The 23,207-nt window shown below is 41.0% G+C and overlaps 1 protein-coding gene across 1 annotated transcript; it reads right to left on the bottom strand.

The window, feature by feature from the left end:
• Positions 1-15,013: 15,013 nt before the first annotated feature.
• Positions 15,014-15,886, bottom strand: LOC102402343 (F-box only protein 27-like). The gene has a single exon (XM_044929033.2). It carries the CDS (start codon positions 15,884-15,886, stop codon positions 15,014-15,016), a length of 873 nt encoding a protein of 290 aa, XP_044784968.2.
• Between the last annotated feature and the right edge of the window lie 7,321 nt (positions 15,887-23,207).

Consider the following 23,207-nt stretch of genomic DNA (forward strand, 5'->3'; position numbering starts at 1 on the left):
CACAAGGTGAAACAACATTGTTAAAGTTAAAAAAACAAACTAAAATAAAAGAAAAACAGAGTTGCATTTTTGCATGCAATCTGATGATAATATCAGTTTGCAGCCTGGGATTATAAGCAGGAGCCCCCAAAGCTGAGATTTGAAGTGGAATGGACACACTGCCTAGGACCCTTTCCCAACTGGGACTCCAGATTGCTGCCATTCAGGGCTTCCTAGCACTGTTCAGTTCTGGATGTAGGTTGTCGGCCCAATTTGGTGATGTATATACTGTTAACTTCTTTTGTTTCTTTAATGGCTGTATATTGAAATTAAGTCAAATAATCCCCTATTAAACATTGAAAAGTTTTATTTGTGTGTAATTAGTGGTTTCTTTTGTTAACAATTCCCTCAAACCTAAAACGAAAGCAAAATTTTCAGCAAAACATCTGCCTATAAGAGATTCATATCAGGGTGAAAGACGAACTGAAAGTGGGGAGGATGGAAAAAGATATTTCATGCAAATGAAAATGACAAGAGAGTGGCTGTAGCAAATACTCACATCAGACAAAATAGACTTTAAAACAAAGGCCATAAAAAAAAAGGCAAGGAAGGGCATTATCTAATGATAAAGGGATCAATACAAGAAGGGGATATTACACTCATTGACATATATGCATCCAATATAGAAGCACCTAACTATATAAAACAAATACTAATAGGCATATAGGAAGAAATTGATCATAATACAATAATAGTAAATTTTAACACCTTACTGACACCAATGGAAAGATCATAAGGCAAAAGAGATCCTAATGACCAGTTGCACTGAATTTATATCTATATGATACTATATCCAAAAAATCAGAATACAGATTCTTTTCAAGTATGCAAGGAACATTCTCTAGGATAGAGCACATACTAGTTCACAAAAAAAATTTTAAAGGATAGAAATTATTTCAAGCATTTTTTTTTTTCTTCTGACTGCATTGGTATAAAGCTAGAAATTAAACACAGAAAGAAAAATGGGATCAGACCAAACCATGGACAGTAAACATTAATGATGAAATCAAAGAAGAAATCAGAAAACCTCTCAAGAAAATGTAAATGAAAACACAACTTAACAAAATCTATGGGATTCAGCTAAAGCAATTTTAAGAAGGAAGTTCATAGAGACAGGCCTTCCTGAAGACACACAAAAAAATCTCAAATAAACAACCTAACTTGCCACCTAAAGGAATTAGAAAAAGAACAAACAAAACCCAGTCAGCAGAAGGAAGGAAATAATAAAGATCAGAGAGAAAATAAATAACACAGAAATGAAAAAAACAATAGAAAAGGTCAATAAAAACAAGAACTGGTTATTGAAAAGATAAATAAAATCAACAAACCTTTAGCCAGGTTCACCAAGAATAAAAAAGAGGGGACCCCCTCCAAAGAAAAAACAACAACAACAACAACAAAAATTAAAGAGGAAAAAAAAAAACAACTGATGCCACAGTAATACACAAAAGAATGAGACAATTCTATGAATAGTTATATGTCAACAGATAGGATTACCTAGAAAAAATGGACAAATTTCTAGAAACTGGCAGCCTGCCAAAATTGAGTCAAGAAATATTAATAGATAATTTGAACAGACTGATCACTAGCAGTGAAATAGAGTCTGTAATTTATTAATAAAAACTCCCTGCAAACAAAAGTCCAGGACTTAACAGCTTCACTGTGGAACTGTATCAAATGTAAAATGATAAACTTATATATCCTTCTTTGACTATTCCAAAAAATTGAAGAGGAGAAACCATGTCATTAAGTGAAACTACTATTGCCCTGATACCAAAACTGGACAAAAACAATACAAAAAACAAAATTTACAGGGTAATATCCTTGATTAATAGAGATGGAAAAATCCTTAACAAAATATTAGCGAATCAAATCCAACAGTATGTAAAAAGCTCACATACCATGATCAATTTGGATTAATTTCAGGGACACATGAATGGTTTGGTATAAGCAAATCTATCAATGTGCTACCCCACATTAACAAAAGACAAGATATAAACCACAAGATTATCTCAAATGTTGCAAAAAAAAATTGGACAAAATTCAACATCCATTCATGATAAAAAACTCTCACTAAAGTGTGGCTATAGAGGGAATATCTCTCAATTCAGTAAAAGCCATTTATGGCAAACCTGTAGCCAACATAATACTCAACAGTGAAAAGTTGAAAGCCTTCTTGCTAAATTTAGGAACAAGACAAGGATGCCCACTTAATCATCTCTATTCAATATAATATTGGAAGTCTTAGCCACAGCAATCAGATAAGAAACAGAAATAGGAGGTATACAGATTGCAAGGGAAGAGGTAAAAATGTCACTGTTTGAAGATGACATGGTACTTTATATAGAGAACCCTAAAGTCTCCACACAATAAGTATTAGAACTAATAAATGAATTCAACAAGATAGCAGTTACTTGATTAATATACAGAAGTCTCTGTTGCATTGTTTACACTAATAACAAAATATCAGAAAGAAAAAGTAAAAAAAAAAAAAAATCCAATTTAACATTATGCCAAGAAAGCAAAACAAAATGAAACAAAAAATCTAGGAATAAACTTAACCAAAAAGGTGAAAGACCTATACAGTGAAAACTATAAAACACTGATAATGGTAATTGAATATAATTCAAAGGAATGGGAAGATATCCCATGCTCTTGGATTGCAAGAATTAATATTATTAAAATGGCCATACTACACAAAGCAATCTGCATATTTAATGCAATCCCTATCAAAACACCTAGGATATTTTTCACAGAAAGAGAACAAATAATGCTGAAATTTATATAGAGTCACAAAAGGACCAGAATTGTCAAAGCAGACCTGAGGAAAAAGAACAGAATTGGAGGCACAACAGGTCCAGACTTTGGACTATATTACAAAACTCCATGAATCAAAACAGCATGATACTGACACACACAAAAAATAGACCTATAGATCAATGGAGAAGGCAATGGCACCCCACTCCAGTACTCTTGCCTGGAAAATCCCATGGACGGAAGAGCCTGGTAGGCTGCAGTCCATGGGGTTGCCAAGAGTTGGACACGACTGAGCGACTTCACTTTCACTTTTCACTTTCATGCATTGGAGAAGGAAATAGCAACCCACTCCAGTGTTCTTGCCTGGAGAATCCCAGGGACGGTGGAGCCTGGTGTGCTGCCGTCTCAGGGGTCGCATAGAGTGGGACACGACTGAAGCGACTTAGCAGCAGCAGATCAATGGAACAGAACATAGAGACAGAAATAAACCCATGCACTCATGGTCAATTAATCTATGACAAAGGAGGCAAGAATACACAATGGAAAAAAGTGTATTCCATAGTGGTATTGAGAAAACTGGACAGCTACATATAAATCAATGAAATAAAAACTCTCCCTTATTACATATACAAAAATAAGCAGAAAATAGTTTAAAGCCCTAAATATAAGACATTACCCCATAAAACTTTTAGAAGAGAACATAGGCAAAACATTTCTTGACATAATTCTAGCAATATTTTCTTAGATAAACTCCCAAAGCAAAACAAATTAAAGCAAAAATAAAAGGGACTTAATCAAACTTAAAAACTTTTTAATAGCAAAAGAAATCAACAAAAGAAAAATAACCTACAATGGGAGAAAATATTTGCAAATTATGTGAATGACAAGAAGTTAATATAAAAAAAATGCAAACAGCTCATAATCAATATAGAAGAAAAAAAAAAAAAAACCCACCAAACAACCCAATCAAAAAGTGAGCAAGAGGCCTAAGTAGAAAATTTTCCAAAGACATACAGATAGCCAACATACACATGAAATGATGCTCAATGTCAGTAATTATTAGAGAAATACAATCAAAATCACAATGAGATATTACCTCACATGGGTTAGAATGTCTATCATCAATAAGTCTACAATAAATGCTGGAGAAGATGTGGAGAAAAGAATATCATCCTACTCTGTTCAGGGAACATAAATTGGTGCAGGCACTATGAAAAACAATATGGAGGTTTTATATATAAAATAGATAAGCATCAAGGATTTATTGTATAGCACAGGGAATGATATTTAATACCTTGTTATAACCTATAATGGAATATAATCTGAAAAACAACCAAATCGCTTAGCTGTACACCTGAAACTAACAGAATACAGTAAATCCACTGCACTTCAATTTTTTAAATAAATGACTCACTTCTGTTCAGTTCAGTTGCTCAGCTTGTCTGACTCTTTGCAACCCCACGGACTGCAGCATGCCAGGCCTCCCTGCCCATCATCAACTCCCAAATTTGATCAGACTCATGTCCATCGAGTCGGTGATGCCATAAAATCATCTCACCCTCTATTGTCACCTTCTCCTCCTGCCTTCAATCTTGCCAGCATCAGGATCTTTTCCAGTGAGTGAGTTCTTTGCATTAGGTGGCCAAAGTACTGGAGCTTCTGTTTCAGCATCAGTCCTTCCAATGAATAGTCAGGATTGATTTCCTTTAGATAGACTGGTTGGATCTCTTTTCAGTCTTAGGGACTCTAAAGAGTCTTCTCCAACACCACAGTTCAAAAGCATCAATTCTTCAGTGCTCAGCTTTCCTTATGGTCCAACTCTCACATCCATACATGACTACTGGAAAAATCATAGCTTTGACTAGATGGACCTTTGTAGGCAAAGTAATATCTCTGCTTTTTAATATGCTGTCTAGGTTGATCATAGCTTTTCTTCCAAGGAGCAAGCATCTTAATTTCATGGCTGCAGTCAGCATCTGTAGTGATTTTGGAGCCAAGAAAATAAAGTTTCTCATTGTTTCCCCATCTATTTGCCATGAATTGATGGGACCAGGGGCTGCCATGATCTTCGTTTTTTGAATGTAGAGTTTTAAGCCAGATTTTTTCACTCTCCTCTTTCACTTTCACCAAGAGGCTCCTCAGTTCCTCTTTGCTTTCTGCCGTAAGGGTGGTGTCATCTGCATATCTGAGGTTATTGATATTTCTCCTGGCAATCTTGATTCTGGCTTGTGCTTCATCCAGCCCAGCAATTTGTATGATGTACTCTGCATATAAGTTAAATAAGCAGGGTGACAATATACAACATTGATGTACTCCTTTCACAATTTGGAACAAGTCCATTGTTCCATGTTCGATCTTAACTGTTGCTTCTTGACCTGCATACAGATTTTTCAGGAGGCAGATCAGGTGGTCTGGTATTCCCATCTCTTGCAGAATTTTCCACAGTTTGTTATGATCAACACAGTCAAAAGTTTAGCATAGTCAATGAAGCAGAAGTAGATGTTTTTCTGGAGCTCTCTTGCTTTTTCTATGATCCAAGAGATGTTGGCAATTTGATCTCTGGTTTCTCTGCCTTTTCTAAATCCAGCATTAACATCTGGAAGTTCTTGGTTCACATACTGTTGAAGCCTAGCTTGTAGATTTTGAGCAATACTTTGCCAGCATGTGAGATGGGTGCAATTTTGTGGTAGTTTGAACATTCGTTGACATTGTCTTTCTTTGGAACTGGAATGAAAATTAAAATTTTCAAGTCCTGTGACCTTTGCTGAATTTTCCAAATTTGCTGGCATATTGAGTGCAGCGCTTTTGCAGCATCATCTTTTAGGATTTGAAATAGCTCAGCTGAAATTCCATATTCTCCACTAGCTGTGTTCGTAGTGATGCTTCCCACTTGACTTCAGACTCCAGGATGTTTGGTTCCAGGTGAGTGATCACACCATTGGGGTTATCTGGGTCCTTATGATCTTTTTTTGGTATAGTTTTTCCTTGTAATCTTGCCACCTTTTCTTAACATCTTCTGCTTCTATTGGTCCATACCATTTCTGTCTGTTTTTGTGCCCATCTTTGCATGAAATGTTCCCTTGGTATCTCTAATTTTCTTGAAGAGATCTCTAGTCTTTCCCATTCTATTCTTTTCCTCTATTTCTTTGCTTTGATCACTTAGGAAGGCTTTCTTATCTCTCCTTGTTATTCTTTAGAACTCTGCATTCAGATGGGTATATCTTTCCTTTTCTCCTTTGCCTTTAGCTTCTCTTTTTTTCTCAGCTATTTGTAAAGCCTCCTCAGACGACCATATTGCCTTTTGCACTTCTTTTTCTTGGGGATTGTCATGATCACTGCTTCCTGTACAATGTTACGAACCTTTCTCCATAATTCTTCAGGTAGTCTGTCTATCAGATCTAATCCCTTGAATCTATTTGTCACTTCTACTGTATAATTGTAAAGGATTTGATTTAGGTCATACCTGAATGGTCCAGTGGTTTTTCCTACTTTCTTAAATTTAAGTCTGAATTTTGCAATAAGGAGTTCTTGATCTGAGCCACAGTCAGCTCCTGGTCTTGTTTTTGAGGACTGTGTAGAGCTTCTCCATCTTTGACTGTAAAGAATATAATCAATCTGATTTTGCTATTGACCATCTGGTGACATCCATGTATAGAGTCTTCTCTTGTGTTGCTGGAAGAGGGGGTTTGCTGTGACCAGTTTGTTCTCTTGGCAAAACTCTATTAGCCTTTGTCATTGTACTCAAAGGCCAAATTTGCCTGTTACTCCAGATATCTGTTGACTTCCTCTTTTTGCATTTCAGTCCCCTGTGATGAAAAGGACATTTTTTTTGGTATAGTTCTAAAAGGTCTTATAGGTCATCATCAGTTCAGTTCAGTTCAGTGGCTCAGTCGTATCTGACTCTTTGCGACCCCATGAATTGCAGCACGCCAGGCCTCCCTGTCCATCACCAACTCCCAGAGTTCACCCAAGCTCATGTCCATCAAGTTGGTGATGCTATCCCGCCATCTCATCTGTCATCCCCTTCTCCTCCTGCCCTAAATCCCTCCCAGCATCAGAGTCTTTTCCAATAAGTCAACTCTTCACATGAGGTGGCCAAAGTATTGGAGTTTCAGCTTTAGCATCAGTCCTTCCAAAGAACATCCAGGACTGATACCCTTTAGAACGGACTGGTTGGATCTCCTTGCAGTCCAAGGGGCTCTCAAGAGTCTTCTCCAACACCACAGTTCAAAAGCATCAATTCTTTGGTGCTCAGCTTTCTTCACAGTCCAACTCTCACTTCCATACATGACTACTGAAAAACCATAGCCTTGACTAGACGATCTTTGTCGGCAAATGTCTCTGCTTTGAATATGCTAGCTAGGTTGGTCATAACTTTCCTTCCAGGGAGTAAGCATCTTTTAATTTCATGGCTGCAATCACCATCTGCAGTGATTTTGGAGCCCCCCAAAAGAAAGTCTGACTCTGTTTCCACTGTTTCCCCATCTATTTCCCATGAAGTGGTGGGACTAGATGCCATGATCTTCTTTTTGTGAATATTGAGCTTTAAGCCAACTTTTTCACTCTCCTCTTTCACTTTCATCAAGAGGCTTTTTAGTTCCTCTTCACTTTCTGCCATAAGGGCGGTGTCATCTGCATATCTGAGGTTATTGATATTTCTCCTGGCAATCTTGATTCCAGCTTGTGCTTCTTCCAGCCCAGTGTTTCTCATGATGTACTCTGCATAGAAGTTAAATAAGCAAGGTGACAATATATAGCCTTGACACACTCCTTTTCCTATTTGGAACCAGTCTGTTGTTCCATGTCCAGTTCTAACTGTTGCTTCCTGACCTGCATATAGATTTCTCAAGAGGCAGGTCAGGTGCTCTGGTATTCCCATCTCTTTCAGAATTTTCCAGTTTATTGTGATCCACACAGTCAAAGGCTTTGGCATAGTTAATAAGGCAGAAATTGATGTTTTTCTGGAACTCTCTTGCTTTTTCGATGATCCAGTGGATGTTGGCAATTTAATCTCTGGTTCCTCTGCCTTTTCTAAAACCAGCTTGAACATCAGGAAGTTCACGGTTCACGTATTGCTGAAGCCTGGCTTGGAGAATTTTGAGAAATACTTCACTAACGTGTGAGATGAGTGCAATTGTGTAGTAGTTTGGGCATTCTTTGACATTTTCTTTCTTTGGGATTGGAATGAAAACTGACCTTTTTCCAGTCCTGTGGCCACTGCTGAGTTTTCCAAATTTGCTGGCGTATTGAGTGCAGTACTTTCACAGCATCATCTTTCAGGATTTGAAATAGCTCAACTGGAATTCCATCACCTCCACTAGCTTTGTTCATAGTGATGCTTTCTAAGGCCTATTTGTCTTCACATTGTACAAAAGACAGGTCTTGATCCGTGTCTCCTGTACAATATGATGAACCTCTGTCCATAGTTCATCAGGCACTCTATATATCAGATCTAGTCCCTTAGATCTATTTCTCACTTCCACTGTATAATCATAAGGGATTTGATTTAGGTCATACCTGAACAATCTAGTGGTTTTCCCTACTTTCTTCAATTTAAGTCTGAATTTGGCAATAAGGAGTTCATGTTCTGAGCCACAGTCAGCTCCTGGTGTTGTTTTTGCTGACTGTATAGAGATTTTCCATCTTGGGCGGCAAAGAATATAATCAATCTGATTTCAGTGTTGACCATCTGGTGATGTCCATGTGTAGAGTCTTCTCTTGTGTTGTTGGAAGAGGGTGTTTGCTATGACAAGTGCATTCTCTTGACAAAACTCTATTAGCCTTTTCCCTGCTTCATTCCGTCGTCCAAGGCCAAATTTGCCTGTTACTCCAGGTGTTTCTTGACTTCCTACTTTTGCATTACAGTCCCCTATAATGAAAAGGGCATCTTTTTTGGGTGTCAGTTCTAAAAGGTCTTGTAGGTCTTCATAGAACCATTCAACTTCAGCTTCTTCAGCGTTACTGGTTGGGGCATAGACTTGGATTACTGTGATATTGAATGGTTTGCCTTGGAAACGAACAGAATCAGTCTGTCATTTTTGAGATTGCATCCAAGTACTGCATTTCAGACTCTCTTGTTGACCATGATGGCTATTCATTTTTTCTAGGGGATTCCTGCCCACAGTAGTAGATATAATGGTCATCTGAGTTAAATTCACCCATTCCAGTCCATTTTAGTTCACTGATTCCTAGAATGTCGATGTTCACTCTTGCCATCTCCTGTTTGACCACTTCCAATTTGCCTTGATTCATGGACCTGACATTCCAGGTTCCTATGCGATATTGTTCTTTACAGCATTGGACCTTGCTTCTATAACCAGTCACATCCACAACTGGGTATTGTTTTTTCTTTGGCTGCATCCCTTCATTCTTTCTGGAGTTATTTCTCCACTGATCTCCAGTAGCATATTGGGCACCTATTGACTTGGGGAGTTCCTCTTTCACTGTCCTGTCTTTTCTCCTTTTCATACTGTTCATGGGGTTCTCAAGGCAAGAAAACTGAAGTGGTTTGCCATTCTCTTCTCCAGTGGACCACATTCGGGCAGACATCTCCACCATGACCCGCCCGTCTTGGGTGGCCCCACATGGCATGGCTTAGTTTCATTGAGTTAGACAAGGCTGTGGTCTGTGTGATTAGATTGACTAGTTTTCTGTGATCATGATTTGTGTGTCTGCCCTCTGATGCCTCTCGCAACACCTACTGTCTTACTTGGGTTTCTCTTACCTTGGACTTGGGGTATCTCTTCAGGGCTGCTCTAGCAAAGCACAGCCGCTGCTCCTTACCTTGGACAAGGGGTATCTCCTCACAGCTGCCACTCCTGACTTTGAATGTGGAGTAGCTCCTCTCAGCCCTCCTGCCCCATAGAACCATTCAACTAGAATGTTAGAAATGACTAGTTTATCTTAAATACTGTTTCCAGTTTACGTGAATCTTAAATGTTGATATCTGCTTTAGAATTCTTCTTCTTCTTGATTCTTGTCAATAAAAATGTTGAAGTTTATTACTATTATGGTATTTTTAATATTCAAAAATGCCTTACAAAAGAACATATCATAAAATCATAAACACTTAGAACTACAATCTTAAACGTTTTTTATTCATGACAATCATAATATGACACAAATATTCATAATGGTTTTTATTATACAATATGTTGTGTTTGTTGAGAGTTAAAAGTATGTTTATTTACACTTATTTTTATAAACGGGATAAAAGGTAGTGGGAAGGAGGCCCAGCATACTTGTCAGTTAATTCACAGAGGCAGCCTGGTGAGTCAGTCAATTTTTATTCTGAAAATCTTGGGCAGGTTACTTAATTTTTCTGAGCTTTGAGTTACTCACCTCAAAAAAAACAGCGCTAATAAGTTAATCAGTGTAAATAAGGAAAGCATTTGGAAATGCTTTTGGAATTTGTAAAGCATTTGTGGCAGACTATATTTTCCAAATATATCTGCAACAATAGCTCCCATTCCATACACTCACTTTCATGTGACTTTGACACTTCTCCTATCAAGAGGTGGGGATTTTCTTAAGACTTCCCTGATGGCCTAGTGTTTTAGATTCTGCAGTTCCAATACAGTGGGCACAGGTTTAATCCCTGGGTGAGGAATAAGATCCCATATGCCTTGTGATGTGGCCAGAAGATTAAAAAAAAAAAAAAAAAGCTGGGGATTTTCTTATTTGAGCTGCCTTTTAAAATTACCATATATTGAATGCCTTAAACAACAGACATTTATTTCTTACAGTTCTGGAAGCTGCAAGTCCAAGATCTGGGTGCCAGCATGGTTGGGTTCTGGTGAGAGCCCTCTTGGTTGCAGATTGCTAGCTGCAACTGCTAACTTCTCACTGTGTCCTCACGTAGAAGAAAAAAAGCAAGCTAGCTCTCTGGTTTTCAGTCTTATTACCTAATTACCTACCTCTCAAAGGTCGGACTTTCAAATATGATAACACTGAGATTTAAATTTCAACATATGAATTTTGTAGAGACGCAAACCATTCAGGTTGTAACATGGTCTCTATTCACTCCCCTTGTATCTGGAAGTGTTCACAATTATGGTGAGGGTGATGCTATGTGACTTCCAAGTTTAGGTCTTGAAAGAAGATGCTGAGAAAGAAAATAAGCAGTTTTTAACATTTGGAAGCTGGCCTGGCACTTATTGCTAGGTCATATTTTTCTCTTATTGAACATAAACAATCTCAGAGTACCGCTCTAAGACAAGACTACCTTGAGCCCATGATAAAATGAGACAAAACAAGGCTACTTCATAATTTTATCTAAACAAACAAAAAAGGTCTCTCACTGTGACACCCCCAAAATACCAACTCTCCCCCTTTAGTCAAAATGAGTGACTGCTATTTCACTGTCAATTGTAGTTTTATCCTCACCCTAGTCTAGTTTATGAGGTACCAATCAGCATTGCATCCAATCTCACAGCATTCAATCTAGTGCAAATCAATTCCTGCTTCCTCAGACCCTCCCTCAAACCACTCATACATGCATGCATGCTAAGTCGCTCAGTCATGTCCAATTCTTTGCAACCCTATGGACTGTAGCTTGCCAGACTCCTCTGTCCATGAGATTTTCTGGGCAAGAATACTGGAGTGGATTGCCATGCCCTCTTCCAGGGGATCTTCCCAACCCCAGAGTCTATTATATCTCCTGCATTGGCAGGTGGGTTCTTTCCCACTGGTAAGCCCAGATCCTAACAGGTCCTTTCTAACATCCTCTTACCAAGATATCTGATAATTCTCCCGTGGGTTTGTTTTCCCTCACTTCAGGGAGTAATAAATTCAGCTTGTTTAATTACATGTATATTCATGGAGAAGGCAATGGCACCCCATTCCAGTACTCTTGCCTGGAAAATCCTATGGATGGAGGAGCCTGGTAGGCTGCAGTTCATGGGGTTGCTAAGAGTCGGACACGACTGCGCGACTTCACTTTCACTTTCCACTTTCATGCATTGGAGAAGGAAATGGCAACCCACTCCAGTGTTCTTGCCTGGAGAATCCCAGGGATGGGGAAGCCTGGTGGGCTGCCATCTATGGAGTCGCACAGAGTCGGATACGACTGAAGCAACTTAGCAGCAGCAGCATGGTAGTCTTTGGTTGGATCACATAAACAATACTTTGGCTTTTTTATCTTTAGACACTTGCTTGGAGGGCAACCAGCTGCTGTGTAAGCTGTGTAAGCAGACCAATTACTCTAAAGTCATCAGTTTGTGAGGAAGCCCAAATTAGCACACAATAAGAAACCACAGAGCTCAGATGGTAAAGAATCCATCTGCAATAAGGAAGACCTGGGTTCCATCCCTGGGTCAGAAAGATCCCCTGGAGGACAGCATGGCAACCCATTCTAGTATTTTTGCCGGGAGAATCCCCATAGACAGAGGAACTTGGTGGGCTACAGTACATTGGGTCTCAAAGAGTTGGACATGACTGAGCAACTAAGCATAGCAGCAAGAGACCACATGGAACTAAATGCAGAGAGATGCTTGTCAGCCCCTGGATGCTGTCGCCATAACACTCCCACACCCTCACCCCCTTGCCTTCCAGCTTCAGCTACTTTCTGATTGTAATGGCAAGAAAGATTTTGAGCCAGAACTGCCTGGTCCAGACCTCATTAAATTTCTGATCCACAGAAACCACAAGAGATAATAAAATGATTGTTGTTTGAAACCAGTAAGATTTGGGGTGATTTGGTACATAACAACAGATAACTGAAACAGGATTGAAAATTACATTAAGTATCTGGCACACAGTAGGTGCTCAATAAGTGGTAGCTCTTTTTTGGTGCTTCTAAGAAGATTGAAAAGTGAAAGTGAAAGTTACTCACTTAGTCGTTTCTGATTCTTTGCCACCCCTCCAGGCTCCTCTATCCACAGAATTCTCCAAGCAAAAATACTGGAGTGGGTAGCCATTCCTTTCTCCAGGGGATCTCCCTGACCCAGGGATCAAACCCAGGTCTCCTGCATTGCAGCTAGAGTACTAGCTGAGCCACTAGGGAAGCCCCAGAAGTAAGGTTATTATGTGCAAAATCTCCAACACCTGAACACATTTTAAAAATATTTATTTTACACTTTTTATTTATTTATTTATTTGGTTGTGGCAGGTCTTAGCTGTGGCATGCAAGCTCTTAGCTGTGGCATGTGGGATCTTGTTCCCTGACAGGAATGGTATCTGGGCCCCATGGATAGGGAGTGAGGAGTCTTAAGACACAGGACCACCAGAGTAGTCTCCCTAAACAAAATATTTCAGTAAATTTCCCTTGACAAAAACCTGTGGATTAGTGTCCACAGATCCACTCAATGTATTTTAATCCTGATGCCAAAATAATGTAGACTGATTAATAATCCTTAGTAAGAGGCTGCGCTCATTTTGGAGCAAAGCTAGAGCAATACTATTAATGTTACCAAAAGGAGGGTGTGAGGGGTCTGGCTGCTCACTGCTCAAAAGGCCAGTTTGGTGTAAAGGAAAGTTTGGTTTATTTCAGTTGCCGGCAACTGTGCAAGGAGGGTGGTAGACATCTGTTCAAAGGCCGACTTCCCCCTTGACAAGCAGTAGGTGATAGCATTTATAGACAGAGTGGGTGGGGGTGGGGGGATGTCTAAGGCAGAAACAGCACAGTCCTCTCTAACAGTCATCTTCAAATTGGCCATCAGTGGTCTGACCAGCATCATCTTGGTGGTTTTAGGTACAGATAATCTTCAGTTCTGGAAGGCACTTGTTCGCACTTCTTTGCAGTCAGTTCTCAGAATTGTGACAGTTCATGTCCTGGGTACAGTCTGGTCATCATGTCGTTAACTTTTCCACCTGGGGTTTTAGTATCTATAAGACAGCTCACAGGATATGTTTCAGAATATTATCTACAGACCTTGAGAAAGAACTAAAGGTCCTTGACTATGCTTAATGAAAGTGAAAGTGAAGTCATTCAGTCGTGTCCGACTCTTTTCGACCCCATGGACTGTAGCCCACCAGGCTCCTCCATCCATGGGATTCTCCAGGCAAGAATACTGGAGTGGGTTGCCATTTCCTTCTCCAGGGGATCTTCCCGACCCAGGGATTGAACCCAGTCCTCCCGCATTGCAGGCAGACACTTTAACCTCTGAACCACCAGCTTAATGATTACATTATTATTATTTAGTCTCCTTAGACTGTTTTCCTTTGTCTCAGCATTTCTCACTTCTCTGATTAAACTTATTCTTTGATTAAAGTTTTCCACAGGCAAAAGGCAGGCAGAGGACATCGTCGGGGGGCAAGTACCATATGGTCCTGCTCCATTTCACTAGTGCTACTTTCTGAGGAAGAGTTTATGTTTAGAAAATACATATAACTTTATCCATAAACTTGGAATCCTCATCAGTGGTTGACTATGTTTCCTGGTCCCCATTTTCCTGTGGGGGTAAAATATTGAGCCAAACATGACAGATCTTTGTTGGCAAAGTAATGTCTCTGCTTTTTAATATGCTGTCTAGGTTGGTCATAACTTTTCTTCCAAGGAGGAAGCATCTTTTATTTATTTATTTTTCTATTGAAAAAAGCTGAGTTACTTTAGGCAAATATTATATTTATTAACTATGATTGGAAGATACATTCTTGATTTATTATCTCCATATTCAAAAAGAATTTCAAAGTAACAAAATAATTTTGTCCACCATAGAATCCAGAATAGGGTTGGGCTCTGGGGACCAAATTCATTGTTCACAGGGTGGGCAGAACGCTCTGCTTCTAAACAATTTTTTGAGCTAGTTTAACTTTCAGCTCTGAGTCCTGGTCACAGTCTTGAAATCACAGGAGGTTAGAGACTGGAATTAGCCAGAGGGATGAGTTTCTGGTTCAGACACGAGGAGAGGGTTTCTTGGAAGTGACCAATGAAGCCTCTGCAGCAGAAACAGAAGACAAGGGCAGAGGGCATGGGGGCCGAACCAGAGGGGCCTGGCATTGGGGGGCGGCGGGTGAGGAGCCCTCTTACCACTTCCTTGTTTTCACCCGTGTGTCTCCACTCTGTAGAACAGAGGTTGCGTTCAGTCAGTAACCCTGATGTAAGAATGTTCTTCTTGTAGTTTCTCATAGAACTTAAAGACAGGGCCAAGTAGGACCCTTGATTGGACCCAGGAGAGATCCCAGGATGCCAGGAGCTACAAGCTTTTGATTATTGAGGTGGTCTGGCCAATGGCCCCAGCTCCTGGAAGGCACAGTCAGGTGGTCTTACAGGGACAGCCTAGGGACGGATCCGTACGATGACACTGGATTGGGGCCTGCAGACTCCACACTGCTCAGGCCACGAATCATAGCCCTCGACACTGTGGTCAAACAACACAAAGCGGACGCCCTTCTTGATGTTGGTGAACGCATGCATGATCCGAAAGGAGAAACTGCCTGTCCGCGGCCTGACGGGAAAACGTTTATGGAAGAAATAATGCAAGATGGCATAGTTGGCATCTAGAAGCTTGACGACTAGCTGATACATCCGGTCACTGCCTTGTTGTTCTGTCCAGCGGCGACAGACAGAAATCCAAATCTTTCCACTATCCAGGAGTTCCCGCCACAGACCCTCCTCCTTCAGGTCCAAAATTTCTCCTTTGTACCAACACCTGTAGGCAGGACTGTAGCTCGTCTCCCCAGAAGTCTTCAGCCTGGCCCCCAAGTCTTCCTCTTCCTCTGAGCTATCGCTACCACTCAGCACCATACAGTTCCAGAGGTCTTTGCCCGGGGGGTTCGCGGTGAGCTTGCGTCCTATGGGTCTGCGCTCGCAGAAGCGGCCCAGGATGCAGGGCCCGGGGCTGTCAGCAGGGGGCAGGCAGGTGCGGATGACGGGCCACAGGTCGGGGTGTTTCCAAGGCAGGATGCTCCGCCACAGGTCCCAGCCGTCCACCACGTCTCGCCAGCGCCGGCACACCGGGCGGCAGTGCCGGAGCAGCGTGCTTGGAGGCAGGTAGCTCAGCACCTTCCGGAGCATCTCGATGGGCAGTTGGTTCGGGCCTGGAGCCTCCTGTGGCTCGCGGTGCGGAGCTGGGACGCGGGCGGGCAGGCCCCAGGAGGTTGAGGCGCCCATGGTCTCCTCGTCAGGCCCCGCGGCTGCTGTTGCCTGCATCTCAGCCAGTGCTCCTCACGAGTGGGCCTTCACCTTGCCTCACCAGGAAGCATCTTTTAATTTCATGGCTACAGTCACCATCTGCAGTGATTTTGGAGCCCAAGAAAATAAAGTCTTTCACAAATCTAATCTCTTTAAGTTCTGGAGGTCAGAAGTCTGAAATCAGTTTTACTGGGCTATAGTTAAGGCTTCAATTGACAGAGTTATTTACTTCTCATGGCTCTAAACTTCTAGTGGCTGCCTTTACTCCTTGGCTTGGAGATTCCTTGATCTTCAAAGTTATTACTCCAACTTGTGCTTGTGAAACAGAGAAGGGCCATGTGGGGCTCCTAGGCATGGAGAACTTTCTGTGCCCCATTTCTTGTAAGAAAGACTGCAGCCATTATGACCTTTCCTGAGTTCCAAAGGGTGGAATGGAACAGTTGGTAATTAAGGGAGAAGCAGCCAAGAAAGCACCTGAGGCAAGATTAAAGGGACCAGAGCAGTTCATCAAGATTAGGAGCCAACAACCTGAGATGCCTCACACACCAATCTTGTCAGGGACCCTCACCTTTGACTCCCTGTTATAAAATCCCTCATCAAAATTCTTGGGGTTGAGACACACAGTTTTTTGAGACAGGAGCCTGATGTGTCTCCCTTTGCCTGGAAAGCAATAAAATTTTCTTTTTCTACTACAAAGAGCCCCTCGATGAAAGTGAAAGAGGAGAGTGAAAAAGCTGACTTAAAACTCAACATGCAAAAAACTAAGATCATGACATTTTGTCCCATTAATTCATAGAAAATAGATGGAGAAACAATGGAAACAGCGAGAGACTTTATTTTCTTGAGCTCCAAAATCACTGCAGATGGTGATTACAGCCATGAAATTAAAAGATGCTTGCTCCTTGGAAGAAAAGCTATGACAAACCTGGACAACATATTAAAAAGCACATACATTACTTTGCCAGCAAAAGTCTGTCTAGTCAAAGCTATAGTTTTTCCAGTATTCATGTATGGATGTAGGAGTTGGATAGTAAAGAAGACTGAGCACTGAAGAATTGACATTTTTGAACTTTGGTGTTGGAGAACACTCGTGAGAGTCTCTTAGATTGTAAGGAGATCAAACCAGCCAATCCTAAAGGAAATTAATCCTGAATATTCACTGGAAGGCCTGATGCTGAAGCTGAACCTCCAATACTTTGGCCACCTGATACGAAGAACTGATTTATTGAAAAAGATCCTGATGCTAGGAAAGATTGAAGGCAGGAGGAGAAGGGCATAACAGAGGATGAGATGGTTGGATGGCATCACTGACTCGATGGACATGAGTTTAAGTAGACTCTAGGAGTTGGTGATGGACAGGGAAGCCTAGCGTGCTGCAGTCCATAGGGTTGTAAAGAGTTGGACATGATTGAGTGACTGAACTGAACTGAACTGAACTGAATTTTCTACTACACCCAAAACTCTGTCTCTGGGATTTGATTTTGGACCAGTGTACAGAGAAGGGCTTTCCAGGTGGCTCAGTGGTAAAGAATTTGCCTGCTAATGCAGAAGATCTCCTGGAAAAGAAAATGGCAACCCACTCCAGTATTCTTGCCTGGGAAATCCCAGGGACAGAGGAGCCTGGTAGACTACAGTCCAAGGGGTTGCAAAAAGTCAGATACAACTGAGCACACACATGCAGATACAGAGAGGCGAGCTTTTGGCAACACTTCCATTATCATATTACCTCTCTTCTTAAACAGTTAAAAAAAATCATTTCATTCAAATTTGGGGTTTCTGTAGCTGCTAAACTTGGAATTCCTCAAGCTACATTTCATTTTTTGAAATCTATTTTCTTTCTTAGAATCTTCTCATGGCCTGTTCCCCACTTTGGCCACCAGAACCTTGCCCCAGGAAGGACGTAATCAGGGAAAAGTGGCCCCAACTCTTTCTCTTGTCTTTCTTATCTCCTTTCCAGAAGCAGGAGGCTGCAAGACCCACCAACATCCTCATTTCAATGAATCAGGAACTTTATGACCCCAGTTCCTACTCCCAAGGGCCTGCAGAAGCATGGGAAGCCATGACCCAGGCCCAGGGCACCGTAGCTGAGTGCCAGGGGTTGGCACTCTTCTCTGGCACCTCAGAGACAATTCTGAATGTTGAAAGGCAAAATGAACATACTTGTAAGGAAGGAGACACACCTATTTCCTGCCATATCAGTAAGTAAACATCTTAGAACCAGCATCCCTCCAATATGAGCTGGTGGGCCCTAAAGGCAGAGGAAGGAGACCACCTGTGATCTAGCAGCCATCAGACTGCAGCCACTCCCTACACTGACACCAAGGAAGCTCAGGATGTGAAAAAACACAGGTTACTGTCCCCAGATAGCTGAGATACATATGAAAACAATAATTTCAATGAGCCCAGACTCTTGTATCTTCCCATACATAGAGACGACCTTCCCTCTAGCTCAGACAGTAAAGAATCTGCCTACAATGCCTACGATCGACCAGGGTTTGATCCCTGGGTCAGAAAGATCCTCCAGAGAAGGGAATAGCAATTCACTCCAGCATTCTTGCCGAGAATCCCATGGACAGAAGAGCCTGGTGGGCCACAGTCCATGGGATCGCAATGAGTCGGGCATAACTGAGTGACTAACACTAGTACTACTTTTATACACAGAGAAGCCTTAAATCCCTTGACTTGGGATAATCTGGTTTTCTTTAAATAACAATAATCTTTTGATGTTCAGACTACCTCCCCTGTGCTGTAAAACTTCTGTATAATCTGGTTCCTTCCTGTGCCTCTCAGGGCAGTTCTCTCAGGGTCATTTGAGACGCTGTCTCCCAGGCTTGAAGTCCTAAAAGTTTCCACCTAATAAAACATAACTCTCAGCTTTTAGGTTGTGATTATTTTTCAAGTCAACAACATGCTTCCAGGATCCTTTTAAGGATAGGACACAAGATTTTACCTGTGTTTTCAGTAGAAAGGAGACACAGAATAAAGCATTTTCAGTTCTTTTAGATGGTAAATATCTTTTATGTTAGTCAAAGGGAGGAAGACTAGGTCAGGGGAAGGGTTAGCTGGTCCTTTCAAGTTAGCAGAGGTCAAGCACTAGAGGCTGTAGTGATGCTGAGCAGCGCCCTGTGGGGCTCCCGGCCATGGAGGCCTTTTGTTCTCTCATTTCTTGTATGCAAGACTGCAGCTTCCAAGACCTTCCCTGAGTTTCAAACAGCAGATTCATACAGTTGCTTATCAAGGAAGGAGCAGCCTTGAAACCACTTGAGACAAGATTAAAGGGACCAGAGAGGCTCATCCTATATTAGGAGAGGGACCACCTGAGACTCTGCACACAACTTAATTTTGTCAGTTGGTGTCGTTCAGTTGCTCAGTCTGATTCTTTATGATCCCACGGTCTGCAGCATGCCAGCTACCCTGTCCTTCACCATCTCCCAGAGCTTGCTCAACCTCATGTCCATTGAGTCGGTGATACCATCCAACCATCTCATTCTCTGTTGTCCCTTTCTCCTCCTGCCTTCAATCTTTCTGAACATCAGGGTCTTTTATAATATCAGCTCTTTGCATCAGGTGACAAAGTATTGGAACTTCAGATTTAGCATCAGTCCTTCCAATGAATATTCAGGACTGTTTTCCCTTAGGATGGACTGGTTGGATCCCTTTAGAGTCCAAAGGACTCTCAAGAGTCTTCACCAAAACCACAGTTCAAAAGCATCAATTCCTCAGTGATCAGTCTTCTTTATGATCCAATTCTCACATCCATACATGACCACTGGAAAAACCATAGCTTTCACTAGATGGACCTCTGTTGGCAAAGTGATGTATGTGCTTCTTAATATGCTGTCCAGGTTTGTCATAGCTTTTCTTCCAAGGAGCAAGCATCTTTTAATTTCATGGCTGTAATCACCATCTGCAGTGATTTTGGAGCCCAAGAAAATAAAGTCTGTCACTGTATACATTAGTTCCCCGTCTTTTTGCCATGAAGTGATGGGACTGGATGCCATGATCTCAGTTTTTTGAATGTAGAGTTTTAAGACAGATTTTTCACTCTCCTCCTTCACCGTTATCAAGAAGCTCTTTATTTCCTATTAACTTTCTGCCATAAGGGTGGTGTCTTCTGCATATCTGAGGTTATTGATATTTCTCCCAGAAATCTTGATTCCAACTTGTGCTTCATCCAGCCTGGCATTTCACATGATGTACCCTGCATATAAGTTAATTAAGCAGGATGACAATATATAGCCTTGGTGTACTCCTTTCCCAATCTGGAACCAGTCCATTGTTCCATGTCTGGTTCTAACTGTTGCTTCTGGACCTGCATACAGATTTCTCAGGAGGCAGGTTAGGTGGTCTGGTATTCTCATCTCTTTAAGAATTTTCCACAGTTTGTTGTGATCCACATAGTCAAAGTTCTTGGTTCAGCTACTGTTGAAGGCTTGCACGGAGAATTTTGAGCATTACTTTGAAAGCATGTGAAATGAGCACAATTTTATGATAGTTTGAACATTCTTTGGCATTGCCTTCCTTTGTTTGGAATTGAAATGAAAACACATTTTCTAGTCTTGTGGCCACTGTTGAGTTTTCCAAATTTGCTGGCATATTGAGTGCAGCACTTACACAGCATCAACTTTTAAGATCTGAAATAGCTCAGGTGGAATTCCATCACTTCCTCTAGCTTTGTTTGTAGTGATGCTTCCTAAGGCCCACTTGATTTCACATTCCAGGACATCTGGCTCTAGGTGAGTGATCACACCATCATGGTTATCTGGGTCATTAAGATCTCCTTTGTATAGTTCTTCTGTGTTTTCTTACCATCTCTTATTAATACCTTCTCTTTCTGTTAGGCCTACACAGTTTCTGGCCTCTTTTGTACCCATCTTTGCAGGAAATTTCCCTTGTTATTTATAATGTTCTTGAAGAGATCTCTAGTCTTTCCCATTCTATTTTCTTCCTCTATTTCTTTTCATTGATCACTTAAGAAGGCTTTCTTATCTCCCTTTGCTATTCTTTGGAACTCTGTAAACAGATGTGTACATCTTTCCTTTTCTCTTTTGCCTTTAGCTTCTCTTCTTTTCTTAGCTATTTGTAGGGCCTCCTCAGAAAACCATTTTGCCTTTCTTTTTCTTGGGGATGGTTTTGATCACCACCTATTGTACAATGTTACAAACTTCCATCCATAGTTCTTCAGTCACCCTGTCTATCAGAGTGGTCAATACTGAAATCAGATTGATTATATTCTTTGCAGCCAATGATGGATAAGCTATATACAGTCAGCAAAAATAAGACCGGAAGCTGACTATGGCTCAGACCATGAATTCCTTATTACCAAATTTAGACTGAAATTGAAGAAAGTAGGGAAAACCACTAGACCATTCAGGTATGACCTAAATCAAATCCCTTATGATTATACAGAGGAAGTGACAAATAGATTCAAGGAATTAGATCTGATAGACAGCGTGCCTGAAGAACTATGGACTGAGGTTTGTGACACTGTACAAGAGGCAGTGATCAAGACCATCCCCAAGAAAAAGAAATGCAAAAAGGCAAAATGGTTGTCTGAGGAGGCCTTACAAATTGCTGAGAGAAGAAGAGAAGCTAAAGGCAAAGGAGAAAAGGAAAGATATACCAATTTGAAAGCAGAGTTTCAAAGAATAGCAAGGAGAGATAGGAAAGCCTTCCTCAATGATCAGTGCAAAGAAATAGAGGAAAACAATAGAATGGGAAGGACTAGAAATCTCTTCAAAAAAAATTAGAGATACCAAGGGAACATTTCATGCAAAGATGGGCTCAATAAAGGACAGAAATGGTATGGACCTAACAGAAGCAGAAAATATTAAGAAGTGGCAAGAATACATAGAAGAACTATACAAAAAAGATCTTCATGACCCAGATAATCACGATGGGGTGATCACTCACCTAGAGCCATGCGTCCTGGAGTGTGAAGTCAAGGGGGCTTTAGGACGCATCATTATGAGCAAAGCTAGTGGAGGTGATGGAATTCCAGTTGAGCTATTTCAAATCCTAAAATATGATGCTGTCAAAGTGCTGCACTCAGTATGACAGCAAATTTGGAAAACTCAGCAGTGGCCACAGGACTGGAAAAGGTCAATTTTCATTCCAATCCCAAAGAAAGGCAATGTCAAAGAATGTTCAAACTATCACACAATTGCATGCATCTCACAAGCTAGTAAAGTAATGCTCAACATTCTCCAAGTCAGGCTTTAACAGTACATGAACTGTGAACTTTCAGATGTTCAAGCTGGATTTAGAAAAGGTAGAGGAACCAGAGATCAAATTGCCAACATCTGTTGGATCTTAGAAAAAGCAAGAGAATTCCAGAAAAACATCTGCTTCTACTTTATTGACTATGCCAAAGACTTTGACTCTGGATCAGAACAAACTGGAAAATTCTTCAAGAGATGGAAATACCAGACTACCTGACCTGCCTTCTGAGAAATCTGTATGCAGGTCAAGAAGCAACAGACCTGAAATGGAACAATAGACCGGTTTCAAATTGGGAAAGGAGCACATCAAGACTGATTGACACCCGGCTTATTTAACTTATATGCAGAGTACATAATGCAAAATGCTGGGCTGGATGAAGCACAAGGTGGAATCAAGATTGCTGGGAGAAATATCAATAACCTCAGATATTCATATGATACCACCCTTATGGCAGAAAGCCAAGAAGAATTAAAGAACCTCTTGATGAAATTTAAAGAGGAGAGTGAAAGTTGGCTTAAAACTCAACATTCAGAAAACTAAGGTCATGGCATCTGGTCCCATCATTTCATGGCAAATAGACGGGGAAACAATGGAAACAGTGAAAGACTTTATTTTCTTAGTATCCAAAATCACTGTAGATGGTGACTGCAGCCATGAAATTAAAAGATGCTTGCTCCTTGGAAGAAAAACTATGACCAACCTGAACAGCATATTAAAAAGCAGAGATATTACTTTGCAACAAAGATCCTTCTAGTCAAAGCTATGGTTTTTCCAGTAGTCATGTATGGATGTGAGAGTTGGACTATAAAGAAAGCTGAGCATTAAATAATTGATGCTTTTGAACCGTGGTATTGAAGAAGACTCTTGAGAGTCCCTTGGACTGCAAGGAGATCCAACCAGTCCATCCTAAAGGAGATCAGTCCTGAATATTCATTGGAATTACTGATGCTGGAACTGAAAGTCCACTACTTTGGTCACCTGATGCGAAGAACTGACTTATCGGAAAAGACGCTGATGCTGGGAAAGATTGAAGTTGGGAGGAGAAGGGGTCAACATGGGATGAGATGGTTGGATTGCATCACCATCTCAATGGACCTGAGTTTTAGCGAGCTCCAGG

This window comes from Bubalus bubalis, chromosome 16 (assembly GCF_019923935.1).
Source record: "Bubalus bubalis isolate 160015118507 breed Murrah chromosome 16, NDDB_SH_1, whole genome shotgun sequence".
NCBI lineage: Eukaryota > Metazoa > Chordata > Mammalia > Artiodactyla > Bovidae > Bubalus > Bubalus bubalis.